Raw genomic sequence first — 24,087 nt, 5'->3', positions numbered from 1 at the left:
CTCCCCTCACCCCCCCTCACACAGCACGCAGCGCGTCCGGGCCGCAGGGCTTTAATGGCATAAAAACCGACCCCGTTATCCCCTCCGCTGTCTCTCGCTGCTGTTTACTTCTTCTTCTGCACGTGGGCGCAGTCGTACTTGCCCCTGACGATGGTCAGCTTGACCCCCGGCAGGTCCTGCGTGCGGCCTCCCTGCACTAGCACGACGTGGTGCTCCTGCAGGTTGTGGCCCTCGCCGGGGACGAAGCACACCACCTCCTTGCCGTTGCTCAGCCGCACCCGCGCGCACTTGCGGTTGGCCGAGTTGGGCTTCTTGGGCTTGCGGATGAGGGTTTTGATCACCACCCCCTTCAGCTGCGGCCGCCCGAAGGTGGGCCCCAGCTTGAAGGGGGGCGGCGCGGGCCGGCCCTTCCGGTGGATCTGGTTCAGGGTGGCCATGCCGGCGGCCTGCTGCAAGCCCGGGGCCGCTGGCTGCCTCCCAGCGGGGGGCAGCGCTCCGAGAGCTGCGGGGAGGAAAAGGGGGGGGGAGGGGAATGAGCGGCCGCGGGGCGGCTCGGGGAGCCCCGAGCAGTGCTGGGAGGGGACGGGGATACGCACCGGAGCCGCGCAGGGAGGCCGCGGCCCTCAGCAGAGCGCGGAGCGCCATCCTACGGGACCCGGCGCCGGCGGGGCCTGTGTGGGGGGGACACCCCGTTAACGCCACCCGCCGCCCTGCCCTCCCCCGGGCCCCCGCACGCCGCTTCGGGGCCCGCGCTGGAGCGGCTCCTCCCGCACTTCACACCGCCGCCATTTTACCTCGCTCCTCCACCCCTCAGGCTCCCTCCGTCCCGCCTCTCCGCTCTCCGATTGGCGGGCGGGAGCGCCAATCTCCCGAAGCACTCTGCGATTGGCTGCGTCCTGCCCGACGTGCCGATGATTGGCAGGGGGCGGGTCTTGTTGCGTAGGGAACGGGAGGCGGGGCTTGTTGCCTAGGCAACGGGAGGGGGCGGGCTGGGGCTGCGGCGCCCTCACAACATGGCGGCGGCCGAGTGAGGGGGGAGCGGCGGGGCCGGGCTCGGCGGGGTGAGCGGGGCCGGGGGGGCGTAGAGGGGCTCCGGGGGGGGGTTTGAGGGGCTCGGGAGGGTTTGGGGGGGAGTTCAGGGGGCTGGGGTGGGATGGGGGGCTTGGGGGGGGGCAAAAAGGGGAGGGGGTGAGGGGGGAAATGGGGGGCCTTGGGGGGGAATGGGGCAGGGGGAGGCGGGTGGGGGGCTTGGGGGGGTGCAGGGGGCTCCCCGGGAGCAGTCGGGGTGCCCCAAATCCCGGGGGGGCTCTGGGGGGGGGGCGCTGCCTCCCTCGGCCCCCCCAGCAGCCCCCAAACGGCCCCGATTTCCTCTGGCAGGGCGAGCGGTGGGAGCTGCGCGGCCCCGTGCCCCCTGGAGGAGCGTCGCCCAGGCCCCCTGCTCCCGCGCCACGTCGCTCGCCCGGGGGCTCGGCATGCGGAGCAGCAGCGGGTGAGGAGCTGCAGGTAGGAGACGGGCAGAATCATTTCCTGACGGCGCTTTGTGTTTCTTTTTTTTTTTTTTTTTTCCCAAAAGTACTTATTCTGCGTGTGCTGTCGGGCTGTGGTACCTCCAAAGTGCCCTTTTGCCTTGCCAGCGCTCTTCCCTAGGCGCCAGCCAGAAGTGAGGGAGGAAAATCAGGGAAGGCACCATCACTGGGAGGCTTTTAGGGAAGAAGTATTAAATGTAAAGCTCCAAGAGCCCTCCTTTGGCTCTTTGGGGCGTGCACAGCCAGGTGCTTTTCTCCCCATACGCTCAGGTCCAGCTGAGCTCACACGGGCAGCTGCAACAGGTTGCAAAGACTCAAGACCTGTTTTGTCTGCTACGTAAAGAATCAGAGAAAAAGGTCCTGGGTGCGCTCTTGTTCTGTGCTCTTTATACACCCACCGGGCTTTTCTCTCACTGCTCTCAAGGTGAGTTGAGCCATGGGGAGCTCCAGGCTGGGTTTCTCCAAGCCCTTCCGTGTTTTCCTGCCCTGCAGTGCCCCTCTCGCTCCCCTGTCTTGCCCTGGGCGGCCCTTGACGGGTCGATTTTGCCTGCTTTGGCACAGCAGGACTTGAACGAGAACAGAAAATGCCACTCCCAGCCCGTCCCGGGCTCTGGGTTTATTTGTTTGCGTAACTCTGTGCCCTCTCACTCATCTGTTCACTCATCTGAACTCAGCCGCTGCTGGAGATAAATGCATTGCGCTGCATTTTCGGCGTTCCCATGGCCGGCAGGGCTTTGTTCGCTGGGGAGGGGAAGCTGGAACAAAACAAAAAGCTTCAGGATTGCTTTTTAGCTGCGTTTCCCCCGTAACTCACGGAGTTGTGCGCCAATTAGCCGAGTGGGCTGTGTGGATGCGGATTGATTCTGACAACGCCCCGCGCAGCGGGCGGGTAAATAACTGCAAATCGGGTTTGTGGAGAACGCCCGGCGGTGGAGCACGGCTTTAGGGGACACGCAGCCCCCGTAGGAGAGCTGCGGGTGGCTTGGGAGGGTCCTGAATAAAGCCCCAAACAAAGTCGGAGCCGTGGCCAAAGAACAAGCAGCCTGCTGCCAGAACAAACATTAACCAGCCCTGGCAGCCTCTTGAGGAAGTTTCCCTCGCCCTGGCGGAGAACCCAACCCGTCGGACGCATTTATGGCCCCCCGGCTGGGCTGAGGGAGGCTTCCGTGAGCTGCGTGCGGCTCCCCGGTAGCAGGGCTGCCGAAACGTGAGACGTGGCGCGGGCGTAGCGCGAGGCCGACGTCACGGAGCTGCCTGCGGCTCCTGACCCGTGACCGTCCCGGGGAAGGCTGGCTGGGAACCTCCCGGCTCCGCTGCTGCTGCGCGCTGCCCCGAGGTCCCCAAGCAGAGGTAATTAACCCGGAGATAATCGGCAGCTGGAAGAGCTGCGGGAGCTTCCCGGGAAGGTAGGGAGGAGGTAATGGCTGCTGCCAGCTCAGGTTCCGCGTTCACCTCAGGGTGGAAACTCTCCCCCCGCCCCGTTGTGAGCCCCCCCGATGTTTCCAGATAGCGGTTATCTCCCTCCGCGTGTGCGGGGGTGCTGTTTATTTTGCCAGCACTTATCACCTCGCCCAGAAGGAAGCGGTCCCTAGAAAAATGGAAAAATCACAGAGCTTTCCTCCGGAGCCCGCAGCTTGGTGCCCCTGCCGCCTTTTGGCGGCTTGTTTGTCGCTGGGCGAGCGCTGCGGGTTGTTGGGTTCGCCGCTGGCAGCTCACCGGGTGCTGCCCCCGTTCTGGGGGCGGGGGTTTTTGGGGTGCTGGCGGTGTTTTAAACGCCCGTTTCCAGAGCACGTTGGCGCGAGGTGCTCGCGACGCCCTTCCCTTCGGTTCTGTTCAGAGCCTGCAGGCGGGAGGACGGGGCCCCCAAATCCCACCCGGCTCCAGGAGGAATCCCAGGGGGGGTTGGGTGGCTTCTGTGCAGCCTAATTAATTACAGCTACGTCGGTTTTAGTTAATGAAACTTAATTTCTCCTGAGCCTGGCAGAGAAAGGGAGGGATGCGAGCCATGGTGGGTTTATGGCTGCCCAGCTGTAGCCTGGAGAACTTGCTGCTTTCTTGGATTTCGATGATTTTCAGGTGGAAACCGCGTTCTTTCCCCAGGCGTTCACATTTTATGCTTCGTTGGGGTTTTTCTTGTTTTTTTGGGGGGGGGATTTTTGGGCAGGGATGAGCAGAGGAAGGAGCCCCTTGCTGCCGCTCAGCGCCCCGCGAGCTCCGTGCACCTTTGAACCAAACCCTTTGGGTTTCTCCCCAGGTAAATAACTCGCCATGCATGCTCCCAGCTCCTGTTTCGGGATCGGGGGATCCACGAACGCCGCTGGCCCCCCCCCCCGGGAGGTGATTAATTAACGCCTGTTTTAATAAAAAGCTGGCTGTAACGAACAATTAAATTCCGAGCTGCGCTCGTTCCCCTCTTCCTCTCCCCGTGTCGCGCTCTTACACGGCGCGGATGAGCTGTAATTTTTGTCGGTGGTGTAAGAGGCTAATTAAAGGTTTGCCTCGGCTAATCAGCTCGCAGTTTAATTAGCACCAAGCTGTAAATGGCAGAAATGGACTTCTCGGTAGCGGGCTGGGGCCAGGGGAGCTCCGGTGTGGCCCCCCTGCCCCGTCCATCAGGTGCAGCGCCCGGTGGCTCGTTAGCAGCGTGTAATTAACGTGCTGGCCTGGGGGGAATCGCCGGAGCCGGCCGTGTCAGCCCTTCCCCGCATTCTTGGCGTGCCGCGCTGCTGGCCCCTGCCCTGCAGAGGCTCTCGGAGGCGGATTTGGGGAAGGCTCCAGCCGGGCTCCCGCGTCCCTCGCGCCTCCCGGAGCCTCCTTGGCGGCCTTTTGAGCTCTAGGAGCCGAGCCCGGCGCCGCTTCACGTTCAAATCTTCGTCACCGGCTGCTCGGGGGCTGCCGCCAGCCTCCGGGACCTCGGCCGGGCCGCGCTCCCTCTTCGTTTCCCTCCTCGGCCGCAGGATCCCGGCGAGCCCGGCCGGCTCCGCGTGTTCCCCGCTGGCTTCGCTGGAGGAGAGTCGGCAGATAGCGATCGCGTGCGGCTCCTCCGCCCTCGAACGAAGGCGCACGGAAAAACCTGTTTGTCCTCGGCGGGGTGGGAGGAGGCGATGCCAGATACACACCGGGAGCCTTTTTCCTTTCTTTAAATCCCCTTGAAATCCTCCTTGAGGGTTTGGTTAACCCCCCCCTTCCGACGCAGGCGCGGCCGCGGGAGGTTTTCCACGCCGTGGTGACGCTGCTCGCGCTTCCACAGCAGCTCTCCTGAGAAGGGCATTCGCCAAAAACTCACTTTTCGAGCCCAAAAGGCAGCGTGTGCCCCGAGCCCGCCAGGAGGGGACGGCGGCGGTGGGGCCGGCTGCTCCGATGTGGCTTTTTCCCCAGCTGGTGGAAGTGCCGGGGCCTGGCCGGCCTCTCCCGAGGTTTCTGTTGGTACGGAACATGCGGAGAGCGCCAGGAATCCGCTCACCTCGGCCGTTCCTTCTTCCCTCGCCGATTTTTTTTTTTTTTCCGAGCGCGGTAGCGCGAAGGAGGCGAATCCTTTTCCACCTGGCACCTCCTGGGAGCCCTTTGCCGTCCTCCCAGACCATCCGCCGGGGGACCCGCTCCTCCTCGCGCAGCGACGCAGGGCGAGAGCCACGAGAGGCTCCCAGAAACCGGCGTTTTGAGCCCGTCGACCCTGAATCATCGCCGGGCAGCCCCGCGGGCTCTGCGTGGGTGGAAAAAGCCAGAGGAGCTTCTCACCCGAAGCCTGAACCGCACTGGGTGGCTGCAGAAAGCAGGCAAAGCCCCGGTCGTCCCCGAACCCGAATTAATCCCCCCCGCACCGCGGGTCCGGGGCCGTCCGCAGGGCAGGGGTTAGGAAGAGGTGCTTTTGCCGAGCCGGTTAGAATTCGGAGAGATTTGGGGGCTGGAACTGTGCCTTTGAAGTCCCTTTTAATCTTTCTGCGAATTAACGAGCGCGTTTCACAAGGCTCTGAAACCGCTGCTAGGGGCTCTTTGTGCTCCTGGCAGCTGAGGAGGGCAGCTGCTGGAGTTTCGTGGTCTGGAGAGTTGGGAATCGGAGATTTCGGAGCTGCTGCTTGTCGCCGCCAGCGTCAGAGGCGTCGCTCCACAGAAGGACAAGCGGCTTTGGCCTCTCGCGCCGAGAGACGCGGCGGCGTGAGCGCGCTCCCGGTCAGCTCCGCTGCTGCTTCTCCTCTCCGGAGGATGGCACGAGGAACGTGAGGGTGCCCCCGGGGAGTTGGGGCTGGGAGCGGCTCCTCTCCACCCGGCGATCTCTTTTTATTTTAATTTCCGACGCGATTCTCGGAAGGCTTCCAGGCGCCCGTTAGCAGGCCAGCGGCGCTGTGGCGGGTGTTTTGATCCCGGAATATTCTGCAAGGGGACAAATCAGAGGAAAAGGAGCGCAAATGGGAAGCAAGCGATCGAGTCGTGAACCCCGGCAGGCAATTCACGTTCCCAGCTGTGCTTTCTTCCCCCACCCCCTCCCGACTTAGACGAGGCATAGAAGTGAAAAGAAAACCCCGCAGACCGCCGGGCTCCTCGCTGCCTCTCGCCCCCCCGGTTTGCGACCCGGAGCCACCCCAGCGAGGGCCAGCAGCGTTCCCGGGGCTCTCTGAGCCCTGCAGAGAGTCCCCACCGTGTCCCCTGGCCGGGTTTCGGGGCTGCCGGCTCCTAACCCGGGGTGCCGACGCCAGCCCAGCCTGCCCGCGGCGCGTTTGGCTCCAGCACCGTGCTCCCAGTGCTCCCAGCGCCGTGCCCTGGGCTTTGCGGGACCGGGAAGCGCCGGGAGAGCCGCGGGGCTTCCTCCGTCCTGCCCCGTTCCCAGGAGCGGGCCCTTGACTGGCTGCTTTGTTTCAAATGTTGCTGCCTCATTGGCTCCCCCGGCTCAAATCTGCTCCGCTCCAGCTCCGCTTGGTGCGAGCTTCGCTTCTTTAACCCCTCCGAGCCTCGCGGCCGCTCTTCGCCCAGCTGCTCGTCCTCCTTCCCTCCCTCCCTCCCTCCCTCCCGGCTCTCCCGACACGGCGGCGGAGACGCTCCCGGTCCGGAAAATGGTAATTAGAGCTCCTGTTACAATTAGAGCTCCCGTTACACCGCGGGGACCCGATCCTTCGGTCGCCAACCTCGCAGCGAGACCGGGGAGCGCGCGCGCGCGGGGCTCGGCCGCTCGCCGTTGTGTCCCCGCTCCCCTCGGGGCTGCCGCCCCCGGCCTGCTTCCCCTCCGCTGGGAAGCTCGCGGCTTCAAGAGGGGGAGCCCTGAACCCCAAACCCCATTTCTGTCCCCCTTTCCCCCAAAAGGGAGACCCTCCGGGGGTTCCCTCGGTCCCCGCACCCACCCGCTCGGTGTTCTCGGGCAGTTTTCGTCCCCTCTCCCCCCTCGGGCTCGCAGCAGGACGGCGCAGGTGAGTGGTGCAGAGTCCTGCCGGGGTTTTATTATATTATTAGCTTAAGGAGCTTCAGGTGGGCTTTTGGGGAGGGGCGGGCGCTGAGGGAAGGCTCCTGGGGGAAGGCTCTTTGCTTTTTCGGAGGTCGGGCGCCCCTGGAAATGCCTGGAGCAAGAGGGGCTCTCCCCGTCCTGCTGCTGGAGCGGGAGGCTCTGCGCACTCGAGGCTCTCCCGCCTCCTAAAATCGAAGCAGACGGGTTTATTGCGGCTTGGAGCGGGGAACCGAGCTGCCCCTGGGCCCCTCTTCAATCCTCCTCTCCGGGTTTTATTTTGCCTGTGGAAGGTGCTGGCGCGAGGGGAGGGTTCTGCCCTGCTTGGTTTACTCCCCGCCGGCCAGAAGTGTTCGTTAATGGCTGACTAATTAAACAAAGCGCAGATAAAGGGAACGGGGACCTGGGCTGAGGAATGTGCCGGGCATCGGTGGAGGCAGCGGGCTGGATTTTAACCCCTTCCTTCCCCCCCAGACTGCCGGGGCCTGGCAGGGACCTCCTAGCGAGGGCTGCGTCCCGCCGAGCCCGGCTGCCCTCAGATTCATCCAGAAACGGGATTTCCGCCCGAAACGCCGCGCGGGGTTTTTCTGCCGTGCGAGGAAGGGGGCCGGTGCTCGGGAGGCTTCTCCGGGTGGCGGTTCGGGGGCGAGAGCCGTGGCGGGGAGCCCCGGGGATGGAAGGGAGGGCGCTGCGGAAAGGCAGCGCGACGCTCGCAGGTGGCCCGCGGGAGCGAGCGGCAGAGCACAGCGCGTGCGCGCCCTCGGATGACTTCAGCCGGCGGCGGCGCCTCCGAGGGGAAGCTGCCCTCGCTCGGGAACCCGCGCTCAGGCCGCCCGTGGCTGTCCGGGAGCTGGGATCGGCCTTGTCAAGGTAACGAGCCCGCGCGGGGAGCCTCGCGGGGGGCCCCCAAGGTGGCTGCGTGCTCGCCCCTGAGCGGCGTCGGCCGGCTCGGGATTTCAGCCGAGGGAAGCCTCTGGAGGGGCAGAACGGGGAGCGGGCTCTGCGTGGGGCCTTATAAATGAGAAAAGGCTTAAACCAGGACGGGGCGGAGGCAAAACCTTCCCTCTTCCCAGCAGGCTGGGGGTCCGCGAGCGCTTAAAACGGGGAGCAGGAAGGCAAATCCCCGGCCGGGAGCGTTGCTGCGGACGCCTGGAGCGAGGCGGGCGCCGGGGCCGGGATTTCCTGCGTGAAGAAAGGGATTGTCCCCGGAGCTGTGAAGTTTCGCGCCGGGTAGCGTGTCGGAAGCGGATTCGGGAGCCTTAGAATGGAAGGAAACGGCCCCAAATCGCTGCCAGAAGGCAGCGAAAGCGGCGAAGGAGCCGGGTGGCTGCGGTCCCGGAGGCGGCGCGCCGAAGCGCTGGGTGCGTGCGTGCGCTGGCGCGGCGTCACCCCGAAATGCTGGGAGCGAGCTGCTCCTGCAGGACGGGTTCGGTCAGCGCAGGGCTCGCCCTCCTGCTCCTAAACTCGAGCGAGAAGAGGGTTAAACAAACAAGCCCTGAAGAGCGGCCGAGACGCCGGGCGTCCTCGCGTTGGTTTTCTCCCGCTGCCTCCCCGTCTCCGATGCCGCGTGGGAGGGCTGTGCTTCCTCTGGGCCGCTCGCTTTTACTGGCACACGAATAAAAACTTTGGGTTTTGGCGCAGCGATCCCCAGCCGGCCGAAAAGCCGCGATCGCAGCACGTCGTGACAGCGAGGGGGCCACCGGGTTCCTGCTCCGTCCCCAGGGTAGGTACCAGCACCGGGGTGGAAGCGCCCGGCGCTCTCAGCCCTTCGGGCCGGGTTTGTTGGCTTCGCGCCCCGATGTGCGACCGCAGCGCGGGCCCCGCGTCCTGCCCGTGCCCGCAGCGGGCTCGTCCTTTCGCTGGGGACGCGAGGGTGACGTGGGCACGCGGGTTTTCTTCCCTGCAATCCCATCCAGCCAGCTTTGAGAGGCGCATGGCGGCGCGAGGATGCCCGGGGCAGCGGCCGGTTCAGGTGCCACCACCCGTGCTGTGCCAGCGGCCCTGTTCGCAGCTGGCTTTTGGGGGAAAAGCGAAATAATTTAGGGCTCGTTTCACCACCTGGGGAAGGCGCTGGGTGTTATTTTTGCTCTCCTCGCTCAGAAATTTCTGCCTTTCCCCCTCCCAAGCTGAGGCCTGGAGGAGCTCGGAGGCGGCGGCCGCAGGGACCGAGGTGGTGCCGCCCTCCAGCAGCTGCTCTGCTGCCGATTCCACGTAAAGCTGTTGATTTCAGGAAAAGTTTTGCCAGCGCCCTGAGCTCCTGCTGGGCAGAATCAAAACCGTACCTTGGAGCTCGGAAGGATGCGGGGGTGTAAACAAGCCCCCATTGTGCCTGCCCCGGGTGTTTATACCAGGAGAAACCGCTCCGGGGTCCGCCCTGGGGCCAGGCTTCCTCCGCGGGCGGCACCGGGCTTTGTCCCTCACTGTCCTTCAGGCTGGTACCACCTCGTGTCCCGTCCTCGTGCCCCCGCCGGCAGGTCCCGCGGGCTGCCTCAGCGTTTTGCGTGGCCGAGCCGCTGGGGAGCTGCGGGAACACGGCCCTGGATGTGGGAGGGCGTCGAGGACGTCGAGCTCGGGGGCGGCAGCCTGAAGGGACCCCCAGGGAAAGGGGATTTGTTCCCTTTTTGTTCCATTTTGGCACCAAACGGGCTTCTCTCTGCTGCTGGATTTCCATCCCCTCGTCCCGGGAGGCTGGGGATGTCCCAGAAGGGATCGCCATGCCGGCGACCAGCAGGCATTGCGTGGGGATCTCTTGCAGGTGGCTTTTGTCGATGGTTTTATTTTTTTAACGCGTCCCCCCCCCGGGGTGTTTGCAAGTGAAGCTGAAGCCTGGCGAGCGGTGCAGCTCCTGCCTGAGCCCTGCTTTGTGCAGCTTGGCAGGCCACGAGTGGGCTTGGACTCCGTGCCCAAACCAGGCTGGCAAAGTTTCGTTCCAGCGGCCTCGACGTGCGTATTTGAGGCTCCTCGGTGGGTGTTCAAGCACCTGAGCAAACGCTTGGTTCTTCTGAGGCTCCGGGCTCGGCCGCTCGCCGCTTCCTGAGAGTCACCGAGCCACCTGGGCTGGCCCTCGCTGCCTGCCTGCTTCCTGCTCTGCACCTGGAGGTTCGCAGAAGGCTCCCAGCTTGTAATTGCGGGCGGCTTTTGCTCAACTTCTTAAGTTTAGGAGCGTTACATCAAAGTGGGCTGAGTAAAGGGAAGCTGCTGCGGCGACAGCACAATTTGGGTGCCCTGGACCAGTCCGACGCGCTGCCAAGAGGTGTTAAAGGCTGCTGGCTTTGCGGGACCACAAAGCAGGACCTGGATCTGCACAACAAAAATCCAAAAACCCACGCGTCGCGGCGGAGAACGCCGTCCCCAAGTTGGGAAGGTGCTCGAGGAAACGCCTCGAAGGGAGGTTCGGAGGTACGCCGACGTGTGCGCTGCCACGTTCCAGCTCTCGGCGGCGTGAAACGTGAGATCAGCCCTAAAACCCTGGGTTCCGGGGGCAAAATACCTCAGGGAGCTCGCTTGCGGAGAGGCTGGGAGGAGAAGAGAAGAGCTGAAGACGTCGTACAGCCGGGCGGTGACAAGGAGGACGTGGGCTGAAGGACTTCTTGTGTGCTGTGTGCCCAAAAGGTTCCCTGGGCTGCCGCGGTTTGCGATCGCTGCTGTGCCGTCGCGTAATAAAAGCAGGAGGGAGAGAGCAGACTGATGCTGCCGGGGGCTTTTAAGTCAAGGGGTGACCAAACGTGTCTTGGGACACGCGTGAACCAGCCGGGAAGAGAATGGGGGGTGAGCGGGAGGGACGGGAGAGCTACGGGGTCGGGGCGGCCCTAAAAAGGGAGCAGCAGCCGGGTGCGAGGGCTGCACGATGAGGTTCGGGTCCGCATCGGGCTTGTGGTGGCTCACGGTGTTTCCTTTTTGGCACGGGTGCAGCGAGGAGTTATTTTAGCAGAGAGCGAGGTCGGTTCCTGGAGCGGGGACGCTGCTTTTACAGGTCCCAACGCAGTGCCCGCCTCTGTCCTCCGGGCCTCACTTTTGCCTCCCGTGTGCCCCCCAGGTCCTCTAGCCAGCCTCACCATGTTCAGCAAGAAGAAGAAACGCATCGAGATCTCGGCCCCCTCCAACTTCGAGCACCGCGTCCACACGGGCTACGACCAGCAGGAGCAGAAGTTCACGGGGCTGCCGCGGCAATGGCAGGGCATCATCGAGGAGTCGGCCAAGCGGCCCAAGCCGCTGGTGGACCCCGTGTGCATCACCGCCATCCAGCACGGCTCGCAGAAGGTAGGCAGCTCCTCGGGGAGGGCTGGCGGTGCTGCTTTCGGGGCCAGGAAGCCCAGGCTGGGTTTTGTGCCCCCCCCCTCCCCGGGGTGCCACGGAGCAGGTAAGGTGGCAGCCGGGTCCCCGTAACCCGCGGGGTCCTTCGGACCTCTCCACGTCCCCCCCCGCCTGCTCGCCTTCCCCCGTGCAGGACGGGGACCACCGCACAGGAGGGAGGTGGGTGCAGAGGAAAGCCTCTCCCCATCCTCACCCCCGTGGGGAAAAAAAAAAAAATCATACGAGAAAACGCAAACGAAGCGGTGCCTTGTCCCTTCCCCTCCCCTCCCCTCCCCGTGCCTGTTTCCCCAAGCCGCCGTTACGTCATTTTTTAAAGCCTGCCTCGTCTGCCCGCCTCAGCCGAGGAAACCCCGCCATCCCCAGCTCCGCTGTTCCTCCTCTGTCACCCTCATTTGGTCCCCGGCATCTCCCTTGTGCTCTGCTGGCCCCCGCCACGGGCCTGCTTTGGCTGGATGCTCCAACAGCGCGAAAAAAGGGGTGTGGAGACTGTGCTCCCCACAGCCCGGGGTGGCGATGGCTTTTGCTTCGTGGGAGAGGGTCCTGGCAGCACTCCCCTCGCTCTTTATCTCGGTCCGACAGTGCCTGGAAACCTCCTGGAGGGGCTCGGGACAGCGTGGAGTGGGCCCTGAGGCCGTGGGGAAGCCGGAGCCGCTTCCCCCTTCCTCCTGGCCTCGAGCATCGTCCTATGCGGGGCTGCACGGCCCTGCTGGGCTCGGCCAGCTCCCATTAACAGTGCTCTGCTAATTGCGTGGCGATTTAAAGGACTGGGAGCATCCAGGCCAGCCGGCAGAAACCCCATCCCTTCCCCTCCTCTCCCCTCGTCCTGTCTGTGTGAGCCCTCCCCGTCCCCGTCACCACCAGGCATTTCATTTTTATTTTTTTTTATTTTCTTCCCTTTTCTTTTTTTTTCTTTTCTTTTCTTTTGTTGTGTTTGTGTTCCGTGTTCCTGCCCGCCTCCCGTCCCGCCTCCTGCGCAAAGACCATCGTGCGGGGCACCAAAGCCGCCAAGGACGGCTCCCTGACCTGGCTGCTGGACGAGTTTGAGAACATGTCCGTGTCCCGTTCCAATTCTCTGCGCAGGGACAGCCCCCCCTTCCCGCCCCGCCGCGACCAGCTCTACCAGGAGAACGGCCTCTCCGAGGGCCCGGCCGCAGCCCGCCCGCACGAGGACGCCGGCCGGAGCAAGGACAAGAAGCTCCACGGGGCCCGCGGCGAGCTAGAGCAGGGCAAGGAGAGACCCCGGGACAGGGAGGAGCAGCGCGCCCACCCGCAGCAGCCCCGCGGCCAGGAGCCCGGCCCCAAGGGCGCTGCCCCCGCCGGCGGCCGCCCGCCCCCTCCCGAGTACCCCAAGCCCCCCGAGCGGGACGGCTGGCGGGACGGCCCCGCCGACAGGGACTGCAGCGAGCCGGCCGAGCGCGTGGTGCGGCGGGAGCGCGCGGAGCCCTCCGACAGGCGCCCCAAGTCCACCTACACCGGCGAGACCAGCCCGCAGTCCCCCCGCGACAAGCGCCCGCTCTCGGGGCCCAATATCCGGACTCCCAACATCCCCGTGTCTGAAGGGGTGATGAAGACGGCTCAGCAGACGGGACGGCCTTTTAATACCTACCCGCGGGCCGAGACCGACCCCGTCAGGGGCGCAGGTTCACAGGTAAAGGCTCCCCCGCTCCCCTCCGCGCAGAGCCGGCCCGCTTGGCAGAGATCTCTCCTTCCCCGGCAGCCCGGCCTGGGTTTTTTCTTTGTCTCCTCGCTCTGCCTGTCCTCCGCCTCCTACAAAAGCAGCCTCTCTCCTCCGCTTCCTAAGCAAGCGCCGGCTAACGGGCTCCTGCGCTCTGATTGGGACTGGCCTGTGCCGAAGACCACCGGCCCCGCGCCGGCCGCGTCTGCTCCATGCTTTCCTCCCCGGGGCCGTGTCGACGGCGCCCCTCAGCTCCCTCGCGCCGGCCCCGGCCTCTTTCGGGGGCACGCGGGCTCCGAAGCAGCCTCCGGCGCCTCTGCGGTCGCCTCTTCCCTGCTCTCCTCGCTGTCCTTGCTCCTTCTCAGCCCGTCCGACGCCGCCTTTTCCTTTGGCAGCCTCCAGCCTTGCCGCCGCCTGGACGCTGCGGTGTTGGCACCCGGCGCTTGGGGGCCAGCGGCCAAATCCCGCGCCAGCCGTGCGCTCCCACGGCGTTAACAGCCCCTCTCCTCCTGTCTCCCCCGCAGCCAGAGCACCGGCCGGGACGACCGCAGGAGGTGGCATCGAACGGGCCGGTGAGCGGCACCACCGGCTCCTCCCGCGCCCACCCGCCCGGCCCGCCGCGCTCCAAAGGCCCCGAGCCCCCCGCCGGCCTCACCCCGCACGCCTCCGACCCCCACCTCGCTCGCCAGCCCCCGCCCGGCCCGCCGCTGCCCGCCGCCGCCCCGCAGCAGCCCTGCTCACCGCAGCGGGAGCCCCAGCGTGTCTCCCACGAGCAGTTCCGGGCGGCCCTGCAGATGGTGGTGGACCCCGGGGACCCCCGCACCTACCTGGACAACTTCATCAAGATCGGCGAGGGCTCCACCGGCATCGTCTGCATCGCCACCATCAAGAGCACCGGCAAGCTGGTGGCCGTCAAGAAGATGGACCTGCGCAAGCAGCAGCGGCGCGAGCTGCTCTTTAACGAGGTGCGGGCGGCGGAGCGGGGACCCCCTGCTTCTGGGGGTCGAACGCGGACGCTTTCGGGGCTGGGAGCCGGGCGCCGCTGAGCCTTCCCCTGCCTCTGCCCCGCAGGTGGTGATCATGCGGGACTACCAGCACGAGAACGTGGTGGAGATGTACAACAGCTACCTGGTGGGCGACGAGCTCTGGGTGGTGATGGAGTTCCTGGAGGGCGGCGCACTCACCGACATCGTCACGCACACCAGGTGGGTGCCCGGGCTCCCTGGCCCCCTCGCCCGGTCCCCGGGGTTGCTCCTTGGCCTCTCACCCTCCCTCTCGCCCCACAGGATGAACGAGGAGCAGATCGCGGCCGTCTGCTTGGCCGTGCTCAAGGCCCTGTCCGTCCTGCACGCACAGGGCGTCATCCACCGCGACATCAAGAGCGACTCCATTCTGCTGACGCACGACGGCAGGGTAAGCGTGGCTTCTTCCTTCCCCTTCTCCAAAACCCCACCAGGAACCGGCAGCAGCAGTGTTCCCCAGGAGCCACCAAAGCTTTTCGAGGCTCTTCGAGGCAGAGATGCGAGCTGAGAGCCTGTGGGAGGCAATTTGGGGTGGGAGCGGGACTGTGAGGCACCTGAAACACCCCCCGGGATGGGGTTGATCCCGGAAAGCAGCGAAGGGCTTCAGCGAGGACAAGAGCAGAGCGTCCCCCCCTGCTGAAACGGGGCCGGGGCCGTTCTCACTGCTGCCTTCCCCGGCCTCCAGGTGAAACTCTCCGATTTTGGGTTTTGCGCCCAAGTGAACAAGGAGGTGCCACGGCGCAAGTCGCTGGTGGGGACCCCGTACTGGATGGCGCCGGAGCTCATCTCCCGCTTGCCCTACGGCCCCGAGGTGAGCGCGTGGGGCGAGGGGGGCGGCTCTGGGGCTGGGGGGGGCGGCGTCGCCCCCAAAGGAACCCCCGTCACGCTCCCCGCCTCCTGCCCGCAGGTGGATATCTGGTCCCTGGGCGTGATGGTTATCGAGATGGTCGACGGGGAGCCGCCGTACTTTAACGAGCCGCCCTTAAAGGCCATGAAGATGATCCGAGACAATCTGCCCCCCAAGCTCAAAAACATGCACAAGGTAAAGGGGCAGCCGGGCCGGGGACACCCCCGGGCTGCGTCCCTGCTCCGTGCCCCCCCTGACCCCTGTCCCCCTCTGTCCCCGCAGGTTTCCCCCTCTCTCAAAGGCTTCCTCGACCGCATGCTGGTGCGGGATCCGGTGCAGCGGGCCACGGCCAACGAACTCTTGAAGCACCCCTTCCTGGGCAAGGCGGGCCCCCCCTCCTGCATCGTGCCCCTCATGCGCCAGAACCGCATGCGGTGAGGGGCCGGCAGCCGCCCCGGCGCCATCCTCGCTCTCGCCTCGAACTGGATTTGTGACTGTGCCACTACTGGGGGGGGGGGGCAGCCGGGGGGGCCCGGCCCTCCCGCACCGTACTACTGAGTCGGGGAGGGGGGAAAGCTGGTGACGGCGGCTCCGCGTGGGGACAGCAGCGAGGCCACGCCGTGATGCTGGCCCTGTCCCCCTCTTCCCCGCAGGTTTGTAGGGCCGGGGGCTTATCCCGACTGCACCAGCCCCTGTGTTGTTCCCACCCTGGGGGGGGAGCCTTTTGGGGCATCTCAACGACATCCCCCCTTTTTCTTTTTTTCCTTTTAAATCCTCTTTCTATCCCCATCTGGCCCTGGGGTCAGGCCACCTGCACCCCCGTGGGAGGGACGTGTCCCCACAGCCCCAACACTACAGCCCCGCGGCCACACTACTGATTTGGGCCCCCCCCTCCACCCCATCACTTTTTTTTGTTTTATTCTTTTTTTTTTTTTTTAACAAAAGCTATTTATATTGTCGTTTTGTAATGCCGCAGTATTGGGGTGCCCCAGGGCCACCGCGGGGCCCCCTGGAGATTACACGTGTCCTTTTGGAGAGCGCTGTGTCCCCCTGTGCTTTTTTGGGGAGGGGGGTGGGCTGCGTGCGGGGGACACGGTCACGGACGTGCAGGGGGTGCCCGTGCCCTGCAGACACCGGCTCCCCGCTTGGGGAGGAGGAGGTAATATGGGGGGTGGCCGTGGGGACCCTTCTCCCTGAAGGACGCCGCTGCTCCCCACACCCCAACTCCCCTCCCCAATAAAGCACCTGCCAGGCTGGAGCTGCACATCCTCAGGGCTTTATTGGCTGTGCTGAGAGCTGGACGAGGTCGGGGGGCTTGAGGGGGGGGCCTGGCAGCGCGGGACAGCTGGGTCAGCCCACCTCCATCAGTGGTGGCCCGCCTTGAATCACGTTGACATGCGGTGGCCCGTGTTGACTTGTGCTGGCCCGCGTTGAATCACGCTGACATGCGGTGGCCCGCGTTGACTCGTGGTGACGTGCGGTGGCCACTGTTGACTCGTGTAGCCTCCCGCTGATGTATGTCGGCCAGCGCCGACTTCTGTTAACTCAGGTTGACGTGCATTGGCCCACGTTGGCTCGCGTAGACTCATGTTGACGTGTGTCGGCTAGCGTTGACTCGCGTTGACGTGCCTTGGCCAGCGTCGAGCCGTGTTGACTCTTGCTGCCCCACGGTGCCCCGTGCTGCCCTGCGCTGCCCCGCGCTGCCCCGCGCCGCCCGCCTCAGTTGCACTGGCAGTAGTAGCCCCTGATGGCGTTGTTCCAGTTGCCGAAGAGCCCCCGCCGCACCTCCTGCAGCCGCGGCACCGCTCCCGCCCCGAACGTCTTCGTCTGGCCGTTCTTGCCGGCGCGGGACCAGACGGTCAGCTGGCAGCGGGTGCCCACCACCAGCGAGGAGATGCTGCCCGACCACTCCCAGGGCACGTAGGGCACGTCGGCGCCGCAGTCCACCATCAGGGACTTTCCCCCGCAGCACTCGTTGTAGTAGGCGCTGTCGTCGGTGAAGAGCTCGGCGCAGATGCGGGTGCCGTTGACCCCCTGCAGGTCGGCCGGCCTCGGGCACTGGGCCCCGGCCCCCGCCAGCACCGCCGCCAGCACCGCCGCCAGCATCAGCACCGCCATCGCTGCTCGGCCCCGGCCCCGCCGCCGGCACCCGCATATATCGGTGGCGAGGGAGGGGACGCCCCAAGGTGCCACCCCCCCCACCCGCCCGGCGTGCGGCCCCCTCCCTGGGAAAAGCCCCATCTGGTCAAGGCTCCCAACAGCCCTGGGAAGGGCCCCAGCTGTCCCCCCCCTGCCCCAAAAGGTCCCCAGGTGTCCCCCCCTTCCAAAAGGGCCCTAGGTCTCGTGCCCCCCCCCCCCCCACGCTGTGATCTGGGTCCATCTGGGCCCTTCCCAGCCATGGGGACCCGAGGGGGGGGGACAAGGCCGGGCCCTTGGGGCCGCTGACGCACGGGGACAGGGGCAGAAGGCCGCGTCGGGCCCCAGGTGTCCCCGCACCCCCAAATGTCCCCGAGCCCCCCCCAGCCGGGAGGGGGGGAGCGTTTGTAGCAGCTCGTACCCGCCCCCCCCTACAGAAGAGCGGCTCCCGCTGCGCTTCGCACACAAAAGGTTTTAATGGCCCCGGGCGGGGGGGGCACAGGTTTTTAATGTAAAAACTTGTGTTAAACACTGCGGCGGGCCGGGGGGGGGGGCCCGGGGAGGGCGGCTGGTGGGTGGGGGGGGTCACGGGGGTGGTGGTGGTGGGAGGACAAATAGGGCTGGGGGGGGGGGGGCAAATAGGGCTGGGGGGCAGGTTGAAGGGGCTTTTTTTTGGGGCGGGGGCAAATAGGGCTGAGAGGGGCATTTGCGGGGGGGGCCCGACCCCCGCGGGTTTATCCAGACCAGCCAGATAGAAGGGGGGGGGGGGGGGGCTGCGGGTCTCGTGTCATTTGTGCAGACATGTCAGTGGCGTGTGCGGGGCCCCCCCGCCGCCGCCGCCCGGCCAAAGGCACCGCGGGGGGGGGGGACAGATGGGAACTGGGAAGAGGGGGGGCGTAAGGGGGGGGGGCAGGCCGGGCACACCCGTGTGTCAGGGCACACCCGCGTGCCCACAAGTCCCAGGGTGCGCTGGTGTGGCGGGGCGCACTCGTGTGGGTGCCGGGTTGCATACGGGTGCCCCCAACCCCGGGGGGGGGGTGGCAAAGAAAGGGGGGGGGCACAAGGACACCAATGAGGGGAGCGCGTGGGAGGCCAATGGGTGCAGGCGGGGACCCCCCCTGGAGCAGCACCCAAGGGTGCTGGGGGCTGCAGGGAGGCACCCGGGATGCACCCAAGGGGTGCATGGGCACCGCCGGCTGCATTCGGGCTCCCGGGGTGGGGGCAGGTTGGGGGAGCAGTGTGCTGGCACCCAAGGGTGCTCGGGGGCACCCGAGGCTGTGTTCAAGCACTCAGGAGGCACCCAAGGGTGCTCGGGAGCACCCCAGGTTGCACATTGAAGCACCCAGCAGGCACCCAAGGGTGCTCGGGAGCACCCCGGCCTGCACATTCAAGCACCCAGTTGGGCACCCAAGGGTGCTCGGGAGCACCCCGGGCTGCATTCGAGCACCCTAGGGTGCTGCCCTCCCCCCAAACCCCCCTTTAGACGGTGCTCTCCAGCATCCAGTGGGTGCTGCCGAAGGATGGGCGCAGGGTGGGGAGGGTGTCGGGCGCGTCGAGGCGGGGCAGGGAGCCGTGCCGCCGAGTCCGGGCGCGCCGTGGGTAGCTGTGGCTGGGAAAAAGCCCCCGGGCACCCCCGGGAGCACCCAAGGGTGCCAGTACCGGAGGTGCCGGGGGGGCCGGCGGCGGTGGCGGCGGTTCCGGCTCGGGGGGTCTGTGGGTGCCGTTGGTCTGGGAGCAGACGCTGGCGACGTTGGCTGCGGGCAGGCGGCGGGCGGCCTTGTAGCGGGCGGTGAGGATGAGGATGAAGACGAGGACGGAGGCGGCGATGGCGGCGCCGATGACGATGATGACGGTGCCCCCCAGGAAATGGGGCCGGGGGGCGGTGCAGCCGGGGCTCCCCCCGGCCGTGGCGAAGCGGACGCAGCCCAGGGCGCGGGTGGCAGGCGGCGCGGCCGTGCCTTCGGCGTAGAGCGCCGAGACGCAGAGGTCGTACTCGCGCCCCGCCGCCAGGTCCCGCAGCACGAAGCTCCGGCTGGAGGGCGGCAGCAGCCTGCGGGGGGATTTGGGTGGGTTTGGGGGGCGGGCGGGTCCCCGCTCCCCCCTCCCTGTAACGCCCCTGAGCTGCCTGCGCACCCCCGTGATCTGGTGCAATGCCCCGTGGATGTGTGCGGTGCTGGGCGCTGCCCTGTGCCGTGCCCTGCGACATCTCAAGGTCCGGCGCAACGCCCTGCACCATCACAGGGTCCTGTGCAACGCCCCACAGCCCTGTGCGATGCCACGGAACACCCCACGGCCTTGTGCACCCCCGTGCAACGCCCCACGGCCCCGTGCAACGTCCTGCGGCCTTGTGCAACGCCGCCTGGTGCTGTGCGCCGCTGGGCGACACCGTGAAACGGTGGCAAACGCCCTCAGACCCCACAAGGCCCTGCAGCCCCACAAGGCCCTGCAGCCCCACAGGGCCCTGCAGCCCCACAGGGCCCTGCAGCCCCACAAGGCCCTACAGCCCCGTGTTCCGCCCCACGGCCCCCCGCAACGTCCTGCGGCCCCCACCTGTAGACGAGGGAGTCGTCGAGGGAGCTGTTGTACTGGATCTGGAACATGCGGATGCCGGGCACGTGGCGCTGCGGCAGCCAGCGGATGCGCGCCGAGGAGGCCGTCAGCTCGGCCGCCACGATGCGCCGCTCGCCCGCTGGCCGCGACTCGTTGCCGCCGGCGCGGGCCATGTCCGAGGGCTCGGGCCCGGGCTGAGCCTCGCCGTCGCCGTCCCCGTCCCGGCGGGGCACGGGCAGCGGCAGCACGGCCACCTGCACGCGGGCGGCCGCCTCGCCGGCGGCGTTGGAAGCCACGCAGGTGAAGGCGCCGTGGTCCCGCAGCGTGGCCACCCGCAGCTGCAGCGAGCCGTCGGCCCCCAGCGCCCGCCGCGAGCCGTTCTGCACCAGCCGCCCGTCGGGGCCCAGCCAGTGCAGCGCCGGCGGCGGGTCCCCGGCGGCGGCGCAGCCCAGGCGCAGCGGCTGCCCCTCCAGCACGGCGGCCGGGCTGGCGGCCGCCCCGGCGATGGCGGGCGCGCGGCACGCCAGCTCTTCCTCCGGCACGGCCCAGAGCAGGCGGCCGGCGAGCGGCGGCGGCGAGGCGCAGCTCTCCAGCCCGTCCGGCCGCGCCAAGCGCCGCAGCCACAGCAGCTCGCAGTTGCAGTGCAGCGGGTTGCCGCCCGCCGCCAAGCTGGGGCCCGGCGGGCCCGGCACCGGCGGCAGCGCCCGCAGCCGGTTGGCGGTGAGGTCCAGGCGGGCCAAGCGCGGCAAGCGAGCCAGGGCGCCGGCGGGGACGCGCTCCAGCAGGTTGTGGTCGAGCGTCAGCGTGGCCAGGCTCGCCATGCCGGCCACCGCCTCCCAGGGCAGCGCCGGCAGGTTGTTGTGCGACAGGTCCAGGTCCTCCACGGTGGCGGCGAAGGCGGCGAAGGCGGCGGGCTCGATGGCGGCCAGCTGGTTGTTGGCCAGGATGAGGTGCCGCAGGCTGGCCAGGCCCCGCAGCTGCGCCCCGCTCAGCGCCGGCAGCCGGTTGCCGTCCAGGTGCAGCGCGCGCAGGGCGCGCAGGTCGGCGAAGGCGCCGGGCGCCAGGCGCCGCAGCCCGTTGCGGGACAGCGTGAGGTGCACCAGGCTGCTCATGTTGGCGAAGTCGGCGCGCCCCACGGCCCCGATGAAGTTGTCGGCCAGGCGCAGCTCCACCGCCCCGCGGTCCAGGCTGGGCGGCACCGCCAGCAGCCCCGTGCGGGCGCACAGCAGCGTGGGGCTGGGGGCGGCCGCCGGGCACAGGCAGCGGGGGGGGCAGCGCTGGGCCCCCGCCACCGCCCCCAGCACCACCAGCGGCACCAGCAGCTTCGCCATCCTCCGCCGGCGGCGCCGGGGGTGGGGGGGGGCGGTGGACGGGGGGCGGGCGGCGGAGCCTGCGGGACGGAGGGGGTCAGGCGCCGGCGGGGGGCGAGATGCGGGGGGGGCAGGATCGGGCTGCAGGGTGATCTCCCGATCCCGTGCGATCCCCCGATCCCGTGCGCAACCCCACGATCCCGTGTGATCCCGTGTGTGATCCCCCGATCCCGTGTGTGATCCCCCGATCCCGTGCGATCCCCCGATCCCATGCGCAACCCCATGATCCCGTGTGATCCCGTGTGTGATCCCCTGATCCTGTATGTGATCCCCTGATCCCGTGCGCAACCCCACGATCCCGTGTGTGATCCCGTGTGTGATCCCCCGATCCCGTGTGTGATCCCCCGATCCCGTGTGTGATCCCGTGTGTGATCCCCCGATCCCGTGTGTGATCCCCCGATCCCGTGTGTGATCCCGTGTGTGATCCCCCGATCCCGTGTGTGATCCCGTGTGTGATCCCCCGATCCCGTGTGTGATCCCGTGTGTGATCCCCAATCCCGTGTGTGATCCCCGATGCCGTGCACAACCCCACGATCCCGTGTGTTCCTGTGTTATCCCCCAGTCCTGTGCGATCCCCTGATCCCACGCGCAACCCCACGATCCTGTGAGATCCTGTGTGCGATCCCCAGATCCCATGCGATCCCCTGATCCCACGCGCAACCCCAAGATCCTGTGTACAACCCCATGATCCTGTGCGATCCCATGTGCAACCCTGTGATCCTGCGTGCAGTCCCCTGATCCCATATGATCCCCTGATCCCACGCGCAACCCCATGATCCTGTGAGATCCTGTGTGCGATCCCCTGATCCCATACACGACCCCGTGCACAACACTGGCATCCCGTGTGCGGTCCTGGTGTGTGATCCCGTGGTGCCGTGTGTGAGCCCATGTGTGATCCTGTGATCCCATGTATGATCCTTGTGATCCCCTGTGTGACCCCACATGTGATCCCACGATCCCGTGTGTGACCCCATGTGTGATCCCATTACCCCGTGTGACCCCATGATCCCACGTGTGACCCCCCGACCCTGCATGCGCCCCCCCGGCCCCGTTACCTCCTCTCACGGCTCCATCTCGGTCCCGTCCGGGGCTCGCGGTGGGGCCTGTAGGGACAGGGGATGGGCCAGTACGGACCAGTACGCACCAGTAAGCACCAGTCCAGCCCAGCACGGCTCTGCACACCCCAGTATGGCCCAGTAAGGCCTGGAATAGCACCCAGTATGACCCAGCACAGCCCAGTACTAACCAGTACAGTTCGGCAACGCATAGTACATTCCAGCGTGGCCCAGTAGAGACCAGCCCAGTATGGCCCAGTAAGAGTCACCACAAGCACAACCACGCATGGCCCAGTATAAGCCAGTATGGGCCAGTATGACCCAGCACAGCCCAGTATAGTGCAGAATGGCCCAGTACAGCCCAGTACAAACCGGAAGGGGCCATGATGGACCAGCACACGCCAATATAAACTGCCCCAGTATAAACCCAGTAAAGCCCAGTACATTCCAATACGTCCCAGTATGGGCCAGTACAGCCCAGCATGACCCAGTACGGGCCAGCACAGTCCGGTATGGCCCAGTACAACCCAGAAAAGCTCAGCACAGCCCAGTACAACCCAGTACAGCCCAGTTAGGTCCAGCACAACCCAATATAGACCTGTACAACCCAGTAAAGCTCAACACAACCCAGTCCAACCCGGTACCATCCAGTAAGGTCCAGCACAGCCCAGTACATCCCAGTACCACCCAGTAAGACCCAACATAGCCCAGCACGGCCCAGTAAGGCTCACTACAACCCAGTAGGGCCCAGCATAACCCAACACTGTCCAGTACCATCCAGTAAGGGCCAGTGCAGCCCAGTGCAGCCCAGCAGAAACCACTGCAGCCCAGTAAGGCCCAGAATAGCTCAGCAAGGCCCAGTACAGCCCAGCAGAGCCCTGTAAGGCTCAGTACGGCCCAGTATGGCCCAGCATAGCCCAGTAAGGTTCAGCAGAGCCCTGTAAGGCCCAGTATAGCCCAGCACAACCCAGTAAGACCCAGTATAGCCCGGTACTGCCCGGTAAGGCTCAGTATAGCTCAGCAATGCCCAGTACAGCCCAATTAGGTCCAGTAAGGCCCTGTATAGCCCAGCAAGACTCAGTATAGCCCAGTAAGGCTCAGTAAAGCCCAGTACATCCCAGCACAGCCCAGCGTGGCCCAGTATAGCCCAGTACATCCCAGCACAGCCCAGTAAGGCTCAGCAAGGCCCAGTAAGGACCAGCACATCCCAGTACATCCCAGCAAGGCCCAGTAAAGTCCAGCACATCCCAATACATCCCAGCAAAGCCCAGTAAGGCCCAATAAGGCCCAGCACATCCCAGTAAGGTCCAGCATACCCCAGTAAGGCCCAGTACATCCCAGTAAGGCCCAATAAGGCCCAATAAGGCCGAGCACATCCCAGTAAGGTCCAGCATTCCCCAGTAAGGCCCAGTACATCCCAGCAAGGCCCAATAAGGCCCAGCACATCCCAGCACATCCCAGCACATCCCAGCAAGGCCCAGTCCCACCCAGCCCGGCCCAGTCCCGCCCATCCCCCCCATCCCCCTCCCCTCCCCCCCCGCCCCCCTCCCGGTGCCCCCTCCCCGGTACCTGCAGGGGGCTCAGCCCACGGCCGCTCCCATCGCGGCTCCTGGGGCGGGCCGGGGGGGGGGGGGCCGGGAACCGCTCAGGCCTCGCCCCACCGGGGGCCCATGGGCGGCACCGGGGGGTTCCGGTACCGGGGGGAAGGTTCCGGTACCGGGGGGGGGGTTGCTGGTGTCGGGGAGGGGGGCCCGGTACCGGGGGGGGAGGGATGCCGGTACCGGGGGGGCGATGCCGGTACCGGAGGGGGACGATGCCGGTACCGGGGGGGGGGGGGGAGTCTCCGCGGTTCCCGGTGCCCGGAGCTCGGAGCCGCAGCCGGGGCGGGGCCGTTCCCCTGCAGCGGAGCCGGAGAACGATCGGGGCTGGGAGGGGGGAGGAGGGAACCGGGGGGAGGGGGGGGGCGGGGTGGGGCGCGGGGACACCGGCACCGGGGCGACGGCTCCGCTCCGGCCCCAGGCTCCGCCCCCTGCGAAGCTCCGCCCACCCCGGGCCACGCCCACCTGGAAGCCCCGCCCCGCCCGCCACCGCCTCGCCCGCCTCCCGCCCGGCCCGGCCCCGCCCTCGCAGGCCCCGCCCCCTCGCGCTGTAACCACGCCCC

At 66.8% G+C, this 24,087-nt stretch overlaps 4 protein-coding genes and 1 long non-coding RNA gene across 10 annotated transcripts; 2 read left to right on the top strand and 3 right to left on the bottom strand.

The window, feature by feature from the left end:
- Positions 1-35: 35 nt before the first annotated feature.
- MRPS12 (mitochondrial ribosomal protein S12) lies at positions 36-868 on the bottom strand. 2 transcript variants are annotated; one of them, XM_083853047.1, is made up of 3 exons: positions 795-868; positions 597-671; positions 36-502 (listed from the first exon to the last, which is right to left on the bottom strand). In XM_083853047.1, exons 2-3 carry the CDS (start codon positions 643-645, stop codon positions 105-107), a joined length of 447 nt encoding a protein of 148 aa, XP_083709173.1. In that variant the 5' UTR covers positions 646-671; positions 795-868; the 3' UTR covers positions 36-104. The 2 variants fall into 2 exon arrangements, with proteins under 2 accessions (XP_083709173.1, XP_083709172.1); XM_083853046.1 differs by lacking the exon at positions 795-868 and having other exon boundaries at positions 597-788.
- Positions 869-950: 82 nt separating this feature from the next.
- Positions 951-15,850, top strand: PAK4 (p21 (RAC1) activated kinase 4). Of its 4 annotated transcripts, XM_083853035.1 has the most exons (10): positions 951-1,061; positions 1,378-1,503; positions 10,994-11,217; positions 12,251-12,919; positions 13,471-13,911; positions 14,018-14,151; positions 14,233-14,359; positions 14,654-14,779; positions 14,876-15,010; positions 15,098-15,850. In XM_083853035.1, exons 3-10 carry the CDS (start codon positions 11,014-11,016, stop codon positions 15,251-15,253), a joined length of 1,992 nt encoding a protein of 663 aa, XP_083709161.1. In that variant the 5' UTR covers positions 951-1,061; positions 1,378-1,503; positions 10,994-11,013; the 3' UTR covers positions 15,254-15,850. The 4 variants fall into 4 exon arrangements, with proteins under 4 accessions (XP_083709161.1, XP_083709163.1, XP_083709162.1 ...); XM_083853037.1 differs by lacking the exons at positions 951-1,061; positions 1,378-1,503 and adding an exon at positions 1,551-2,876; XM_083853036.1 differs by lacking the exons at positions 951-1,061; positions 1,378-1,503 and adding an exon at positions 6,478-6,577.
- On the top strand, positions 7,834-10,993 carry LOC310890725. The gene is made up of 2 exons (XR_014577283.1): positions 7,834-10,356; positions 10,453-10,993. It is a non-coding gene; the product is annotated as an uncharacterized lncRNA (long non-coding RNA).
- A 227-nt stretch (positions 15,851-16,077) lies between the features above and the next one.
- On the bottom strand, positions 16,078-17,056 carry SYCN (syncollin; the record flags this gene model as incomplete). The annotated part of the gene is made up of 1 exon (XM_083853048.1): positions 16,078-17,056. One exon carries the CDS (start codon positions 17,054-17,056, stop codon positions 16,535-16,537), a length of 522 nt encoding a protein of 173 aa, XP_083709174.1. The 3' UTR covers positions 16,078-16,534.
- LRFN1 (leucine rich repeat and fibronectin type III domain containing 1) lies at positions 16,078-23,897 on the bottom strand. 2 transcript variants are annotated; one of them, XM_083853033.1, is made up of 4 exons: positions 23,496-23,897; positions 21,927-21,974; positions 19,502-20,891; positions 16,078-19,001 (listed from the first exon to the last, which is right to left on the bottom strand). In XM_083853033.1, the coding sequence occupies exons 3-4, from the start codon at positions 20,830-20,832 to the stop codon at positions 18,431-18,433; spliced, it is 1,902 nt and encodes a 633-aa protein (XP_083709159.1). In that variant the 5' UTR covers positions 20,833-20,891; positions 21,927-21,974; positions 23,496-23,897; the 3' UTR covers positions 16,078-18,430. The 2 variants fall into 2 exon arrangements, with proteins under 2 accessions (XP_083709159.1, XP_083709158.1); XM_083853032.1 differs by lacking the exon at positions 23,496-23,897 and adding an exon at positions 23,243-23,416.
- Between the last annotated feature and the right edge of the window lie 190 nt (positions 23,898-24,087).

The sequence above is a fragment of the Anser anser genome (assembly GCF_964211835.1).
Source record: "Anser anser genome assembly, contig: HAP1_SCAFFOLD_34, whole genome shotgun sequence".
Lineage (NCBI taxonomy): Eukaryota > Metazoa > Chordata > Aves > Anseriformes > Anatidae > Anser > Anser anser.
Note: the sequence above shows the minus strand (reverse complement) of the source record. Positions and strands in the feature narration are given on the sequence as shown.

Excerpts from the sequence above, each read along its gene's own strand:
- MRPS12 (XM_083853047.1), bottom strand. The coding sequence starts at position 645 with ATGGCGCTCCGCGCTCTGCTGAGGGCCGCGGCCTCCCTGCGCGGCTCC. Across the intron at positions 503-596 it reads GGCCTCCCTGCGCGGCTCCG|CTCTCGGAGCGCTGCCCCCC; the intron begins GTGCGTATCCCC and ends TCCTCCCCGCAG.
- LRFN1 (XM_083853032.1), bottom strand. The coding sequence starts at position 23,372 with ATGTGCTGGGCCTTATTGGGCCTTGCTGGGATGTACTGGGCCTTACTG. Across the intron at positions 21,975-23,242 it reads ATGTACTGGGCCTTACTGGG|GCCCCACCGCGAGCCCCGGA; the intron begins GTATGCTGGACC and ends CTGTCCCTACAG. Across the intron at positions 20,892-21,926 it reads AGATGGAGCCGTGAGAGGAG|GCTCCGCCGCCCGCCCCCCG; the intron begins GTAACGGGGCCG and ends TCCGTCCCGCAG.
- PAK4 (XM_083853034.1), top strand. The coding sequence starts at position 7,722 with ATGACTTCAGCCGGCGGCGGCGCCTCCGAGGGGAAGCTGCCCTCGCTC. Across the intron at positions 11,218-12,250 it reads TCCAGCACGGCTCGCAGAAG|ACCATCGTGCGGGGCACCAA; the intron begins GTAGGCAGCTCC and ends TCCTGCGCAAAG. Across the intron at positions 12,920-13,470 it reads TCAGGGGCGCAGGTTCACAG|CCAGAGCACCGGCCGGGACG; the intron begins GTAAAGGCTCCC and ends TCTCCCCCGCAG.